Here is a 14,733-nt window from a genome sequence, read left to right on the forward strand (position 1 = left end):
CCCGCATCATTAGTCCCTGTTTGAGAAGAGGGGACACTGCTACAACCTTCTGCCATAACTTGCAGTTTCATGCCAGGCCATTGCATAGTCTTACCCGACGAGCTCGTGTTTAGCCTGATGGTGTGGTGTCTTTGGCCTCTCCTTCCCTTGTTTTCCTTCCAACTACTGTTGTGAGGCTCCTGTTAACTGTAAATTACATTGAGTCGTTGTCAGATAAGTGGCCTCCTTCAACCTGACTCAACTGGGGAAACCTGCTATGGTCTTGCACTGCCTCATCTCACTGGGTACTATTTAGCCACTCTCTGGGCTATTTAGTGCAACTCTCTGGGCTGTGATGGCATCAGATTGACTGACACTACTGCTCAGATTAGCCAGCTAAAGGATGCATCACCAGAATTTAACACTGGCTTCCAGAACATCACTGTCTTCTCCATATATCAATAACATACCCACAAGAGATGTTGTTCAAAGGTGGCTTCGTTGACATTCATCCCATAGTGTTGTTTTCAGGACTCTCAGGTAGAACCCCTAAGAGTCAGCACCAGAATATTTCAGTTTAGATCTTTCATGATGATATCCAAAGGCCAATCAAGGAGGTTCATTTTTAGCTGGTACAACACAAGGACTAAAAATCTACTCTTAAAACACTTACAGTCTAGGAAAAAACAGAACAAAAAGAACAAAAAGCAAAAAAAAAAAAGGAAAAGGGGAAGAGAAAGCACAAGGGTTACAAGGGTTACAAGGGTCCCGTCAGTTTTGAATATTTTGGGGCAATCTGGGATAGGAATTGTTTTGTGGGAGAGGAGATGAGCTAAAGGGACAAAAAGGAGGGCACGAGAAAAGGGAGGATGACATAATATAATGAATAAATATGGCATGAAAAAAGGTGAGGTGAAAGTTTTCTCACATCTCTTTTCCCCAGTCTAAGTGCCATCCATACACATTTATGTTACAGTACTTAAATAAGAGCTGTCAGACCTAACACATTTTTTCTTGAATTATTCATAGATCTGTATGATCGCAAGAGAAGAAAGAGTAGCTATTTGGATTAAACTAGTTAATTTTCATTAATATAACTGGCATGTAATTACTAGTTTCACCCAAGTAACTTACCTTAATACAACTCCTGCAGCAACCATAATAGAGGTGTATGTTCTTTAAAACATTTTTGGTGTGTACAGTCTGAAAGCATAATTTTCTCCCATAATAGACCTGCTAAGCCTCTTTGTTTTTCCCTTTTGTACACAACTAACATTTCATATAATATTTCTATATTCCAGATAGACGCCAGAAGAGAAATAGGACCTAAAGCAGTAATCACTAACAGCCATGTAAGAGAGTTCCTTCATGACTAATTACATTTGACACTAATTGCTGTCTATTGAAGAACCTGAGTGAAACATCACTCTGACATGTGTCTGGATACTCTCTGCATCTGTTGCAATTTGCCACATTTCCTGCTGTTGGTGCCCCAGTTTATAAGGTTGGCTCTCTTGTGGCCAGCTCTTCTGCCTACATAGAGGTGTGATTTGGAGAGGGTTGCTGTTTCTTATTTAGCACCATGCTAAATGCTGTACTGATGCAGTTCTTCAAAGTAGGGCTCTGGGAGGAGCCATTCCTTCCATACTCACCTGGCTTGGTTTATACACACACTTCTTCAGCTTTTACTGGCTGTTACAGGAGTACTGGAGTACTGTGTGTTTGACAGTAAATCCTAAATAATGATTCAGGTCAATGTCCCTACTTAAGGAACACCACCAGAAGTTATTCCATTTCTTGCCTGGCCAAAGGCCGGGAGATTTAGCTGGGAGTTAGAAGGAGCAACTAATTGGATGCATTGCCACTACCCAACACCACACTGAAAATGAGGTTTGTTTTTAACCTGGCTGCCCTTCTGAAAAACAAATGAAATCTGTTCAGATAAATAAAACTCCATGCTGGTGTTTCTTCTAGCAATAACTTTAACTATTTTAATTATAGCTAATCTTGCAAGCTCTTTTTTGATTCCAAGTTAATTTATCCAAGTTATCTACAGTTAATAGTTTAGGACAAGGACAAATGCCAGCAAACTCTTACTGGGTTGATAAGAATTCAAAAACATCAGAAGAAAAACTTGTACAAACAATAAGGTAGAAGTCATATTTATTGATAAAAATTAATATATCTGCTATAAAATTTGTAACAGTAATGCAACTGAATATTTATTTTGATGCATAAACCTGAATGTTACATACCAAATACAATACAGTAACACTGGTTTCCTCCTTATTTACATGTTTATGAAAATTGATATGCAATCCATGTTAAAAGAACTTGTAATGGAGAATAGTTACATTAGAAAAATAATATTCTTGATAAAGCATTCTCGAGGACTCCAATCACATTTTCAGGCCTCTTTCAATAAGGCAAAAATCCCTGGTACAGCATATAACTTAATTTACAAAATACAATAACTTCAGACACATCTTCAAGTTTTCTTTTGGTATGCTTTCCTTCACTGTAAAATTACTCAGTTTTCTTACTAAACAGAAATAACTTTCAATAACAAAACTTAATGAGTTCTACTACATATTACATACACACCGCTGCGGCTTAGTGACCACAACTGGGCAATCTTTCTGTTTAACTGCTTGCTCAATGAGCTTTTCTTAGATGTAGGACATGTAGTATTTTGAAATCATTATGACTGTGGTATCTTTCTTCAGTTTTCATAGGAAACAGATCTCTCACATTTTGAAAGTCTTTTTTTTTGTTGTTTTTATTTTTTAATTTTATTTTAGGAACTGGTGCACAACTACAATTTTCACTCACAAGAGAACGTCACAAATGTAACTAAAATCAGGCTTGGATAACTTTGAAAACATACTACTATGTGCCAAAACCCAAATTTCTTACTTTAATACTTTATAACCCTGCCATGCTCTAGGAATTCTTCTTCTGCATAGCTTCATTACTAGTCACAGTCAGATAGTTTTAATTCCTTCAAAGGCACAAAACTTCCACCTCTTTTCCAGTGTTGCTCCTACACCAGTGAATTCTTGTTTAAACATGCGTGGCAGTCTCATTAAAAGCATTTCTATCTCATTTGCAGAGATCTGGGAAAGACAGAAAGGTAAAATTAAAGTGAGAAAACTGCCCTTTGGACTGGAAAGAGGAAATAAGCTAAAAAAAATAAAAATAAAAATCCAGGGCAGGTGAAAACACTTCCTTCTCCACTCAGCTCCATCAGTTTTCTCTTGAAAAAAAAAATATATATATTTTTAATCTGCTCACTTTTTTTTTTTTTCACTTAGAGTTGACCATCTCTGGAGCCATTCTCTCCCAGTCTGGCCCAGTTCAGCAGTCGCAGATAAATGGGTAGTGAAGTTCCTGACTGAGCATGGCTCAGGATATTTCTACAGTCTTGAAACCTTAATAACTGGTCACAATCCTAATGGAAAAATGTTTTCACTGCAGAAAACACTTCCACAAAGGCAACCTTTCTCATACATTCAGTAGAGAAGTCAAGAAATGAATGGACATGGAAAATGAACCATTCTATTTTGTAGCTACTTTTTTTAAAGTGATGGTCATGCAAGGAAAAGTGAAGAAATGTATTGGTTCTGCCAGTTGTCTACAGCTATCTCCATGATTTAATAGACTTCTCTGGCAATTATGATATTTCTGCTTATTCACATTTGTAGGACACTCCCATGATGAAAAGTTTTATTTTCAAAGCAGTGTATAAACACAGAACACACCAATTACACCTTATTACACCCAAAGGAAGTGCGAAAATATCTATCACCTTTTATTTTTCCTGAAGAGCTTAGCGAGACAGAAAGATTAAATGATTTGTTAAGGTGGTGCTGAAAAATCTGTGTTGGAGGCAGTCTGTCTAGAGTCCCAAAGTAATCAGGTCCATCTTTTACGTACTCTCATGGCAGTAATGGATAGCTGGTTACCTTTGGGTAATGCATCTGAGCTCTATAGTGAGCCCTCAGCCCACATGGGTATGCTGACCTTATCATTCCTGTTCAGGTGAGGGATGACAGGCTAACCATGGAAAGTAATTGAAATTAATCTCTGAGATTACATCTCAGGATTGTGCTATTAAAAAGTAATTTGTTGCTACAAGCAGTTACTTCCAAAGTAAACCAGCGAGGTCAAATTCTGCAGCTCGTGTTTATTATGCAGCAGGTAGGTTGAGTGGTAGCTGCAGGGGCTGGTACTTCAGTGCCTTGGAGAGACCAAGACAATGCCTCATCCATTGCAAGTTAAAGGCTACCTGATCCTGGCAGCCTTGCAGAAGCCAACAGGCTACTCACATGACTGGAAATTCACAAAAAAAAAAAAAAAAAGAGCCTACAACAAACACAAGGAGGGGCTGCAGCAGCAAAGGGGGCAGCCTCTGAAGAGCTCAGCAGGCAGAAGCAATGAGCAGCAGTGCTGGAGTGCACGGAACTGGTGTTCCAGTTGATTGTTGTTGTCAGTCAAGAGAGAGATGGAGTGGTCAGCAAGGGGGAAAAGCTGGTGAAACTTAGCCAAATACAATGTGCCAAGGAGTGATTAGAATGACTGAAGATATTGGGCAGACGGTGCTGCAAGAACTGTGGCAGAAGGGGAAGGGCTGCAAATACAGCTGTGAAGCTCTGGTTATAACAGGGCTTGGTAAAATCAGATTTTTTTAAATGTGAAATGCAGTAATTCCTCACCTTTTACTACCATCCTCTTCCACTACTCCTTTGTTTTTATGGGTAACAACGGATTTCAAAGCACTACCAGATCTGAGCTGTCATGGCCTGAAGATAATGCCTACAAACTTCATCATCCTTCCTCACTTCCCCATGCAAACTCTTATTTCCAGTGGGCTTCTAGCTCAGAATCTCTTCTGCTTTTAGAGGATCTCCTCTGCTTCACAGAAACAGAAGAAGGATCCTCCAGAGGCATGAAGCAGCCCATCAGAGGAGTTGGAAGGTGATCTTGGTATTGCTGGAGGAGGTCTTAAGGAACAAAACATTACCAGGATCAATGGAGTCGTGTCTAACAAGCACCACACAAGGAGTGCTGCTCACATTCTGAGCCCAGGTGCACCTCATGGCTGCATCCTGACTCCATGTCACAAGAAGGTCTGGGCAAGCACCATAATTCCCATGTTCAGAAGAGATACTGGCAGATGTGGATGAGAGCTGCGGCTAATCCGAGGGTGACCCCTGCATCTATCAAGTATCTCATGCAGTCTAGTGTCTTGTGGAGCCCTTGTTTGGAACTGAGAGTAGCATTAACTTGATCAAAGCTGGCTATTTTACAGCTGAGCTTCTCACCCTTGACTTGCTTAACATTTGGCAGAAATAAATAGGCACTTCCAAAGTTTGATTCATCTCATCCTACAGTAGATGCTTTAAAGTCAAAGTATCTTATTCTATGGGTGTGTATTGGCTATGGACTGTAGAAACTGATGCGTTAAGAAACACTTTTTCATGCTATAGAGTGTTGGCATCACATTTGTGCTGGCCACAGCTCTCTGAATTTAGCAATAGGGTCAGAAAATTCCTTTATGAGGCCCTTTTGCTTCTATGTTGAGTCAAAGGATATGTATGTTTCATGGTCCATTTATGTGTTCATAAAAGTTCATGTTCAATGTGACCTGAGACTAACAACTTTTAGAAGAATAGGGAATTATCTCCTAAAATTCTGTACAGTTTAATGGCCACAGCTACATCTGCCTCTTGTTTTGTTTTCTTTCTCTTCAGCTGTATTTCATGATCAGTATCATGAAATCAGCTGCTAGTCTTTGCCATTTAAAGTTCTGCTCTTCTTTTCCACAAATAATAGCTAACCAGTGCAAAGCAAAGGACCTCAACAGAAGTAGGTGTATTGTAATTTGCAAATGAATAAAGATTGCAAACCCCCAAGCCCCATATCCCATTATCTTTCTGATGGAAATACACGAAGAGTTTAACCTGCAGTAAAGAATAATACAGTATTTCTATAGAGAAAACAGATTTTGATTAAATTTTTTTTACCCTAGAGTCCAACTGCTGCATATAAGACCAAAGATATTCTATATTGGCTCCAAAAGGGTGGACGTGAAGAAATGTGGATATGATACCTGTATTAAAAACAGACGCACACAATATTGAAATTACTTCAGACAGTATATCATTAAAATAAGCAAAATAATTCTGAATAGTCTGTTCTTGCAGGTTTTTCAGTATGAATTATGATTCCTATTTTTCTTGCACAACCCAATAAACATAAGAAAATGGCACATTTTTAATACAGTCATAATAACACGGTAAACACAATAGCTCATCTTCAGGAATGACAGCAGTTAGCAAGTAAGTGACCAAGATAATATACTGATGAATAAAGGAATTTCTAAACAAAGACTTGCTGGAAGCATTTCAACTACCAATTTTATGCTTGATTTACCAATATAAAATTGTGGATATTGTAATGGTAAAATTATTGCTTTTTTCCCCTTCACTGGGTGCTCTGTTGTGAAAACGTTTCATATAATTGTGTCACAAACCACACTCCCTCAAATTTTTTCTAGTAATTACGCTGATGCTGGTTATGAAAAGTGTTTAATCCATATTACCCCTAACTGCTGCTGAAGAAAACACAAATCCTTTTTGACATATTTACTCGTTTATTTTCTCTTAAAAGAAAGCCAGATCTGTCTGTCTTTATTGTTGTTTACAGGATCACTGTAAAAGGTATGGGAATAAAAGTGGTTTAGGAGGAGTCAGGATCTAAGTCTAGTGATTTTTTTCTGATGTGAAAATCAAGTGACAGCATAATGATGACCGGAGAAAACAAGATTTGGGACATCAGAATTGCTATTAAAAGTACTATCCAATTTCTCCTCTTCTAAACAAACAGTGAAAATACAGAATGTCATGTATGTTACTGTTTGGGGAGAGTTGAACTGTAAGAATCAGAGCAAATATTTTCAGCTCTGTTTGGATGGGTTTCTTAACTGAACCACCCTAGGGGAAGTTCCTTATATTTAAAGCATAAACACCAGGATTAAAAATGCTTACAATTGACAAAAATGGGTCACTGTATCTTGTGTACTGCAGGCCATACTGCTTTCTTGATGCTGAATGAATTAGGATAATCTTGGATTTCAGTTTTCCCCGAATACTGGCCATGGTTGAAAATGATAAGTAAAATTTAACTCATTTTAGACTGGATTTGCAAAGAGCACCTTTTCCCCTCCCTCGTTTTTCCAATAGCATTTACAGAGTTCTGATCCTGCAAAAGGAAGGACATGTATTTAATTTGTATGCTATGGCATGTCCTCATAGCAGTTGTCTTCCTGGTGCTGTGTGTGACCATAAGCATACACACAAGAGTTCTTGAAGCAAAAATCAAGACCCACACATTTGGGTGGGTTGATTGGAAATTCAATTGTATTCAAATCATGTTTGACCAGTGGTATTGCATTGGTATTGCATTGGTAAGATGTGTGTCCAAGACTTTATAGTTCAGGATGTTCCAAGCTAGCTCTTCCATGCAATGTAAAGAAAACATCACTTGGAAACCTTTTCTAGTTACTGAGTGGAGTTCCATCACAACTTTTTTTAGTAATTTTGTTTTTCTTTTATACTCTTTTCCTCCATATACTCTCCAAGGGCAGCATGGGCACCAAAGTTTTTGTGTCCCTAAACGCTAGGTACTAGTTACCTGGCCCACTGCCTCTGAGCTTTAGTTTTTAGGTATTCTTAAACAGTTTATTTCTATGATTTTATTCTAGGTGAAGGATACAACAGTCCTTGTGGTATTCTTTATAAATATTCATATGGCTAATTCCCTCACCTAATGTCAAAAGCATAAATCTGGCTTGCTTAATACATCCAGTACACATATTTTTACTTGGTAGTTTGCTAATATTTTTTCCACCCCTTTCTCCTTCAGCATTTTGTCTAATAAACTGTTAACGAGTTATACAGTTCCAACCTGCTAAATTTAGATGTAAAGGAAATCTTCATACATACATGCTACAGTTCTAAATGCAGATCACTCTTTTATTAAACTCTGCAGATTTTTTCAGAAAGCAAAAGTTCACTTGTATTCTAGGATTTCTCTTACTAAAAGCCAATCTGAATCCAGATGAAAGACAAGAATCTCTCTTTTTTTTTTTTTTGATTTATTAATGCAAAGGTGCATGTAAATGCACATGCAAACAAAAAACTTATTAAAAGGCAGTTTGTTCTCAAAAAACAAACAAACAAACAAACAAACTTATTTTTGGGTTATCTTACCTATTAATAGTGCCTCTTTCTCTGATTTTAGACCTGGACTTCGTTTCTCCGAATTTTTTTCTCTGTCTTGGTTGACCAGTGCTACTGTCAATACATTGATTTCCTATGAAGTTTAAAAAACAAAACAGGTAGTCATGTAGATTTCATTTACTTCGATTAAACCTGTCTGCTTTCTTTTCAACTCTATAAGAAAGATCGTTACTTTAATTCACATCTAAAGACAACACAATTATAAATAATTGATTTGTTTGCAGAATATTAAGACACTTTTTGAAGTACCTTTACGCCAAGAGCTGCCCAGAAGACAAATTTTGCTTATGGAGTAAGTAATAACTTTGTTGCTAGTGCTTCTTCATTAGAACAGCTTGAAAGATGTGCCATAAAATGTGGAGATGGTCAGAAAATTCACATTTTCTAGCTATTAAAGCTGTAAACAATGACTGCCTCTGGGGAACATGGCTGGAAACATTCAACTATAGCTATAAGAGTAAATTCAGCAGTCACTAGCAATGTTTCTAGCTACTAGAGCACAAGCATCTACCCTGCTATACTCTCCAGCCAATGCCTGGCGTGGTGTTGGCTGCTGTCCCAGACAATTCCCAGGCACATTTTGGGGGTCAGCACATTTCAGGGACCGTTCCTATGCAACCACCTTGTTTTGGGGACTGAAAGAGAGCCAGCCTTAAGGGCAAGCTGGTTAAGGCTCCTGTTTTGAGCTCCATTTTCTGCAGTCAGGTGGCCTGAACTAGCCAAATCTCAACCAAGCTATCACACGCGAGATGCTCCATCAGAAGTACACAGGCAGTTGTGTGACACAGATTGTTCTTCTCCTGGGCATATGTGAAGTAAACAAATTATCTCTACTTCAGAGGCATGTAAGTGGCCTCAAAGTGCATTGCGCAGTATTTGAGCATATACATGGGCTGTTTCCATGGAGTGACTGGTATGCAGTAACTTGTTCCTTGGCGAGGCAGTGACTCACGCTCCTGCATCTGCTCTGCAAAATGCTTAGCAGTTCCTTGCAAAAACACAGAAGCAGCGAACTTGGGGCTGCAGATATGGTGGTCTGAGGTGGGACTGTGTAGGAACAGTGCTCTCGTTCTGGTTGAGGGAGTCAAGGGGTGCTGCTAGCAGCTGGAGGTGGCACAGGACTGGGCAGCCTTAAATGTAATCAAATTTCAGCTATTTGGTGTAGTGAAGTGGCCCATCTAAAACAGGCATTTTAGTGGTGCCTCGCTCCAAAATTCTTGGATAGCATTTTTGGCAATAAAAGAGGGACAATGGGTTTGGGTGGCTTTAGGGCATTTCCGGAGGTGTGAATAATCCACAGTTAAAAAATAATAATAAATAAGATAAATAAATAAATAGTGTCAAATATGCCTTTCTCTAAAAGAGTAAAGGCTCTGCAATCTGTGAAATGGGTAAAAAGAGTCAGGCACTTCCTCATTCTCAAAAAATCCCCAAACACACACACACACAAAAAGAAGCCATGATGTATTCCGTTCTCTTCATAGGCTGGCACCAAGGAGCAGCTGCCTGATACGTGGTGCCTGATGGCTCAGATGCGTCATGGGTTCAAATGTTCCCTCAAGTTGTGAAGTGGAATATGCTGCCATGTGCCAGCTAAGGAACTGTATGAGCATCTCAGTGACTGAATGTGTATCCCTAGCCCCCAGTGACAAGGGACTCCGGTCCACCTTAGCCCACAGTGACAGAGGTGTGAGATGCATTGAGGGACCTTTGGTTTGCTGCAGTTGTAGCAGCCAACTCAGGCATGTCTCCTGGCCAGATATCTATGTATAGTTGTGTATATGTGAGGTAGTGCACTTGCGCTGCCTTTCTAGTCAATAGAAATGAAACTCTTTAGTCATATATTTTGGTTATATACTTTATGTTGAGCTAAACTGTACCTTAGAGATGCCTGTTTTATTTTCCTCATTGGCTGCAAAGGGAACCTTGTGGTACAGATTTAGACACCTACCGGTAGGAGAGTCAGCAGTTCAAGAGTGGCAGTGATACTTTCCTAAAATAATGGTGCGCCTGAGTGCTCTGACAGCTACATCACCTTGACACCAATGCTCCTGTAGTGCTGCAATGCACAGGGCACATTATAGCAGCAGGAATATGCCCTAAGTTGTCCAGCGCTGTTGATTCCCCTCCAGCCACAGAAAAAGGCTAATGCAAATACTCATCTGCTGCCAGCCATGACGTCTGAGAACAGTGAAAGAAAACCCAGGCAAGAAGCAGAAATAACGGAAGTGTTCATACGCATTTCTCCATAAGGGCAGCAATGACAAGGGGGTTACGGATCAGAAGAGCAGAGCTGGATGGCAGATTTCCTGATACTGCAGCAAAAGAGCAGAACAACATATGCCACCAGAGCTTGTATAGGTTAAGATGTAACTTTTGACTCCATCAGAGACAGAAAAGCAGTCTAAAAATAACAAATCCTGAGAGGGGAATGAGAGAGCAGAGAGATGTGTATTTGATACAACAGGCCCCAAACACAACACACTAGCAGTTTCAGTTGGGATTAGAAGTTTCGTCAAGCAGCGAGGCAGAGAAAGAAACTATATTCCCATTGGGAGCAATGAACAGATGGATTCTCATTTAATCTCTAGATTTGAGCCTGTGCAGAACATTTTGTATGATTTATAGGACAGGGTAAAAGGATGCAAAAGGAAGTCACATCGAGTCTTCCTTAACTGTATGTTGGTATGGAGGATAAAAGAGTAAAATATTGGTTATGTGGGAGCCTGAGGAAACTGAGAATGGCAAAGATAGCTACTCAGCAAAAGACTGACATTAGAAAAAGGTTGCAGGTTCCTGAAGGTTTGGAAAGGGTAGGCTTCTACCATCCCAAACTGCCTGCCTCACAGAAATATGGTAAATTAGACAACTCTGACGTATTCAGCTGCCAAAATAAGCTTTCACAGGCCATGAGAAAATCCAGGATGCGCATGGCCGGACAAAGGATGCAATAGCAATACTGCTAGGAATTAGTTGCAACTTAAGAGAAATCAGCATAGTTGTGCCTAAAAAAATTAGTGTGTAGTTTACCCAGAAATGAGGCTAATTATAGTACAAATGAAAACCTTTAAGTATCAGACTACACACTGGAGGTACAAATCTGGTACCAAAGAAGCCTCTACAACTTATCCTCACACAGTTAATTTGTGCATTTTTAGAGGCTCTACTTATGCCAACACAAGAAACAAGAGTTTAAAGAGTACAAAGGTGAATGAGGCAATAACTAACTGGGAACAAACAGCTAGGTCACCTCTCTGACATGAGAAAAAGCTACTGATCAGCAGATGCCTGAGGAAAATTATTCAATATATACTACATTACAGTATTTCCTTTCTTTCCTGCAGACCATCCTTTATTTGGCAAATGATATTTTCTGAGGCCCTAAGCAGTCTCCTTCAGCAGGTTTCATTATAAAAGGAATATTTTGCTACCATCTGTCAGTTACTGCATTAAAGGAGAACACAGCTGAGCATGTGCAAAAACAATACTTATTAGAAGCGAAATGACCTTGCAGAAACTAAATACAGCATGTGGAAGGCTTAATCCAGGTTAAATCACACCTGGAGACGATTAGAGACCTGGTCCTATTCATTATTCACAAATTATGTCAGGTATCATAGAACATCGGAGGCCAGACTTGATGACAGCTCCGTAGCTGCTCAGCATGGATGCAATCATTCTATGTGAAGCTCTTGCTACTGCCAGCTCGGAGCTTTTCCCTACAAATGACACTTTCATCCTTCAGCAGGTGATGAAAGGCCATGAATTCCCCTCAGGGACCCAACAAACCCTTTGATCTTGCAGACACCCCTTGGGGTCAGCATTTTGATTCGGGGTTCCCTGCCTTTGAACCAGGGAGGGAAAGACAGAGAGTCTTTCTGGCAAACTTTCAGGAGAACATGCTGAGGATGGCATAATCATACTTTTCACATATGGACTACTCATTTCCACGGGCAGACGTCTCGCACCACCACTGACATGGAGCTGATGGCTGTGTTTGCACTGTGGAGAATTGTGCATGGCAGTTCTGGAACATGGATGTCTACCTTAGATGTGTCCTGGCCATAAGGCGGGACAGACGTTGAGTTTGCATCATCCTCTCATGTACCCTGGCTTCTTTTGGAAACAATTACAGAGGAATGACCAAGTGGAGTACTCCAAGAGGTGTCTGGTCTCACTGTCCACCATGGTCCATTACAGAGCAGCTGGGTCCCGTGCTGTTGATACAGCAAATGAGGGTGAGATTCCTGATAGAGCTGCATTGCCAGACGGAGACACAGAAGTCCTGAGGAATAGAAGAGATGAGTCTCTGCAGAGAATAGTGGCAGGTACTGTGAGAATGAAAGGCTAGCTCTGCAGTCCAGGGGACTAGCAGATTAGAAAGCCCTAGATATTTCATCTGGATGAAATAGGTCTTTCAGTCCTTCATCAGTTTCTTTTTCCCCACTGTGGGAAAGTGTGATATTACATGCAACATTCTCATGCCAGACTTCACACATCCTCTATAAGCCAGTCTTGCACCAGCGCAAAAAAGGCGAACAGAATACAGAATGTCCACTCTTGCCTAGGGTTTCTCTCTTTAGCAAAAAGGGTTCTCTTTAGCTTATAGAAGTGTGATTCTGAAAACATCTGCCAGTTGGCATCCCTAAAAATGGGGGGGAGTGGAGACTTGCCATTCCGCATAAAAACTGACCAAGAGCTGAGCAGGGCTTGAATGGCAGCTATCCTACCTAAAAGCTACTTCTACTTCACCCATTGTTCAGGACCCTGTGTGAAAGGTAGAATACAGAACTGAATGAATGTGACATTGAAGACAACTGCCATGTGACCAGGATGCAAATGACAAATATCCAGAGATGTGAGATACTGCCTCAACTATCTGGGTAATCCAAATGTTTGATAATTACTGTTAAACCTAGGGGGAATGATGACTGCAGTTGTCTTCACAGACCTCGTTCCCTTTGCTGTGGTATGTGATATTTTGCAGAATTTTCTGGTGACGGGGTAAGAATAGCATTATGCCTTCTGAAGGACATGTTAAAAAAGTCTGGAAGAGTTTGCAGGTCATGTTGATGCTCATACAAAGCAAATTGCATTTAGAACAGAGGCAGGAGAAGGAAATAATAGATGTCGGACACAACAGGCTGAATATTGTCAACACACTGAATGTTGTCAGATGTATGGGATACACCATGCTTTCTTATCAGCCAGGGGATTTCTGAGAGAAAATGAGTAGGAGGAGAAAAAGCTATTTATCGGCTATATAAGCAAAAATCTTGCAGGCTATTAACAGCAGGCCAGAGAGATGTTGTAAACTTGAAAATGAAATGCAATTTTATGGGTTTTGATGGAAGAAAAACCCATACACACATGATACCAAATCTACAATCCTTAAGCTCTTGAAAGGTATATGTGTACTTGTTCTGAGTCCACAGAACTCAAGCTTAGATTTCAGAACTACTTGCCCAAATCCTGCTTATTGATGGACATGCAGGTTTGATGATCCCACTGCAAAGAGGAGTAGAAACTGGCTTACGACACAAAGAGCATGTGATTTTCATTTACTTTCATTTACCTGGGGATCTCTTAAAGGCTGGAATAGTTGTGATTGCTTTGCTGTTTCTTTTTTAAATTTTATTAAATGCATTTCAGACCCACATCTGAAAATTTTATCTTGCTGCTTTAACCTGAGTGGAGCCTAACTCGATTTCCTATCAAGCGAATGGAAGCTTTGCAGTAGTTTTAATGCACATCAAGCCATGCACCTTAAATTTATGGGCAACCACAAGGTTGAGGTACAGGACAACTTCTGACAGCTTAACATGCTTGTCAGTTGAGAATGGGCTACTGTGTTGTGGATGTTCTTATCCATGGTGAATACAAAATTATTCAGCTCACTTTGAGCTAAACCACACTGAAATAACCTATTTAAATTTAATTTTCTTGCAAATGCAGAAATGCAGGAGTACAATCACAGTCAGCAATCATGACTCAGATGATCACAGACTCACAAAATCACTCAGGTGACTTTGGCAGGTCTCTAGTCCAACCTGATGCTCAAGGCAAGGTCAGCTGTAGGCTCAGAGCACGTTGCTCAGGAATTTACCCATACTAGCCTTCTAACCTCCAAAGATGGAGACTGTATAACCTTTCTAGGCAGTCTGTTTCACTGCTGAACTGTCCTAGGTATGAAGGTTTCTCTGTATATCCAGTCTGAGCCTACCTTTTTTCAGTTTCTAAACTTTGAACCTGATGATCCAGCCAGTTTTTCATTCATCTAGAAGTCCACCCAGACAGTGTGTAATATCCCATACTGGGTAGAAAGATGCTGTTGGATACCTTGTCGAAACCCCTGCAAAAGTCAGGGTGGACTTCAATCCACTGCTTTCCCCTCAGGCTAGGAGTTAGTCATTTCATCAGAGGCAATCATGTTGGTCAAGCATGATCTTGG

The 14,733-nt window shown here is 40.0% G+C and overlaps 1 protein-coding gene across 11 annotated transcripts in view; it reads right to left on the bottom strand.

Annotated features, from left to right (window-relative positions):
* Positions 1-2,118: 2,118 nt before the first annotated feature.
* Positions 2,119-14,733, bottom strand: part of ENOX1 (ecto-NOX disulfide-thiol exchanger 1) — a 366,413-nt gene continuing 353,798 nt past the window's right edge. For 10 of the 11 annotated variants that reach the window (XM_050715842.1, XM_050715826.1, XM_050715833.1 and 7 more), the window contains 3 exons: positions 8,253-8,355; positions 6,006-6,091; positions 2,205-3,095 (listed from right to left, as the gene is read on the bottom strand). In XM_050715842.1, the coding sequence (XP_050571799.1) occupies positions 2,964-3,095; positions 6,006-6,091; positions 8,253-8,355 (321 nt within the window). In that variant the 3' untranslated portion in view covers positions 2,205-2,963. Of the gene's footprint in view, positions 3,096-6,005; positions 6,092-8,252; positions 8,356-14,733 lie in introns of all 11 variants that reach the window. The other variant, XM_035553403.2, reaches the window with a different exon arrangement.

The sequence above is a fragment of the Cygnus atratus genome, chromosome 1 (genome assembly GCF_013377495.2).
Source record: "Cygnus atratus isolate AKBS03 ecotype Queensland, Australia chromosome 1, CAtr_DNAZoo_HiC_assembly, whole genome shotgun sequence".
Classification (NCBI taxonomy): Eukaryota; Metazoa; Chordata; class Aves; order Anseriformes; family Anatidae; genus Cygnus; species Cygnus atratus.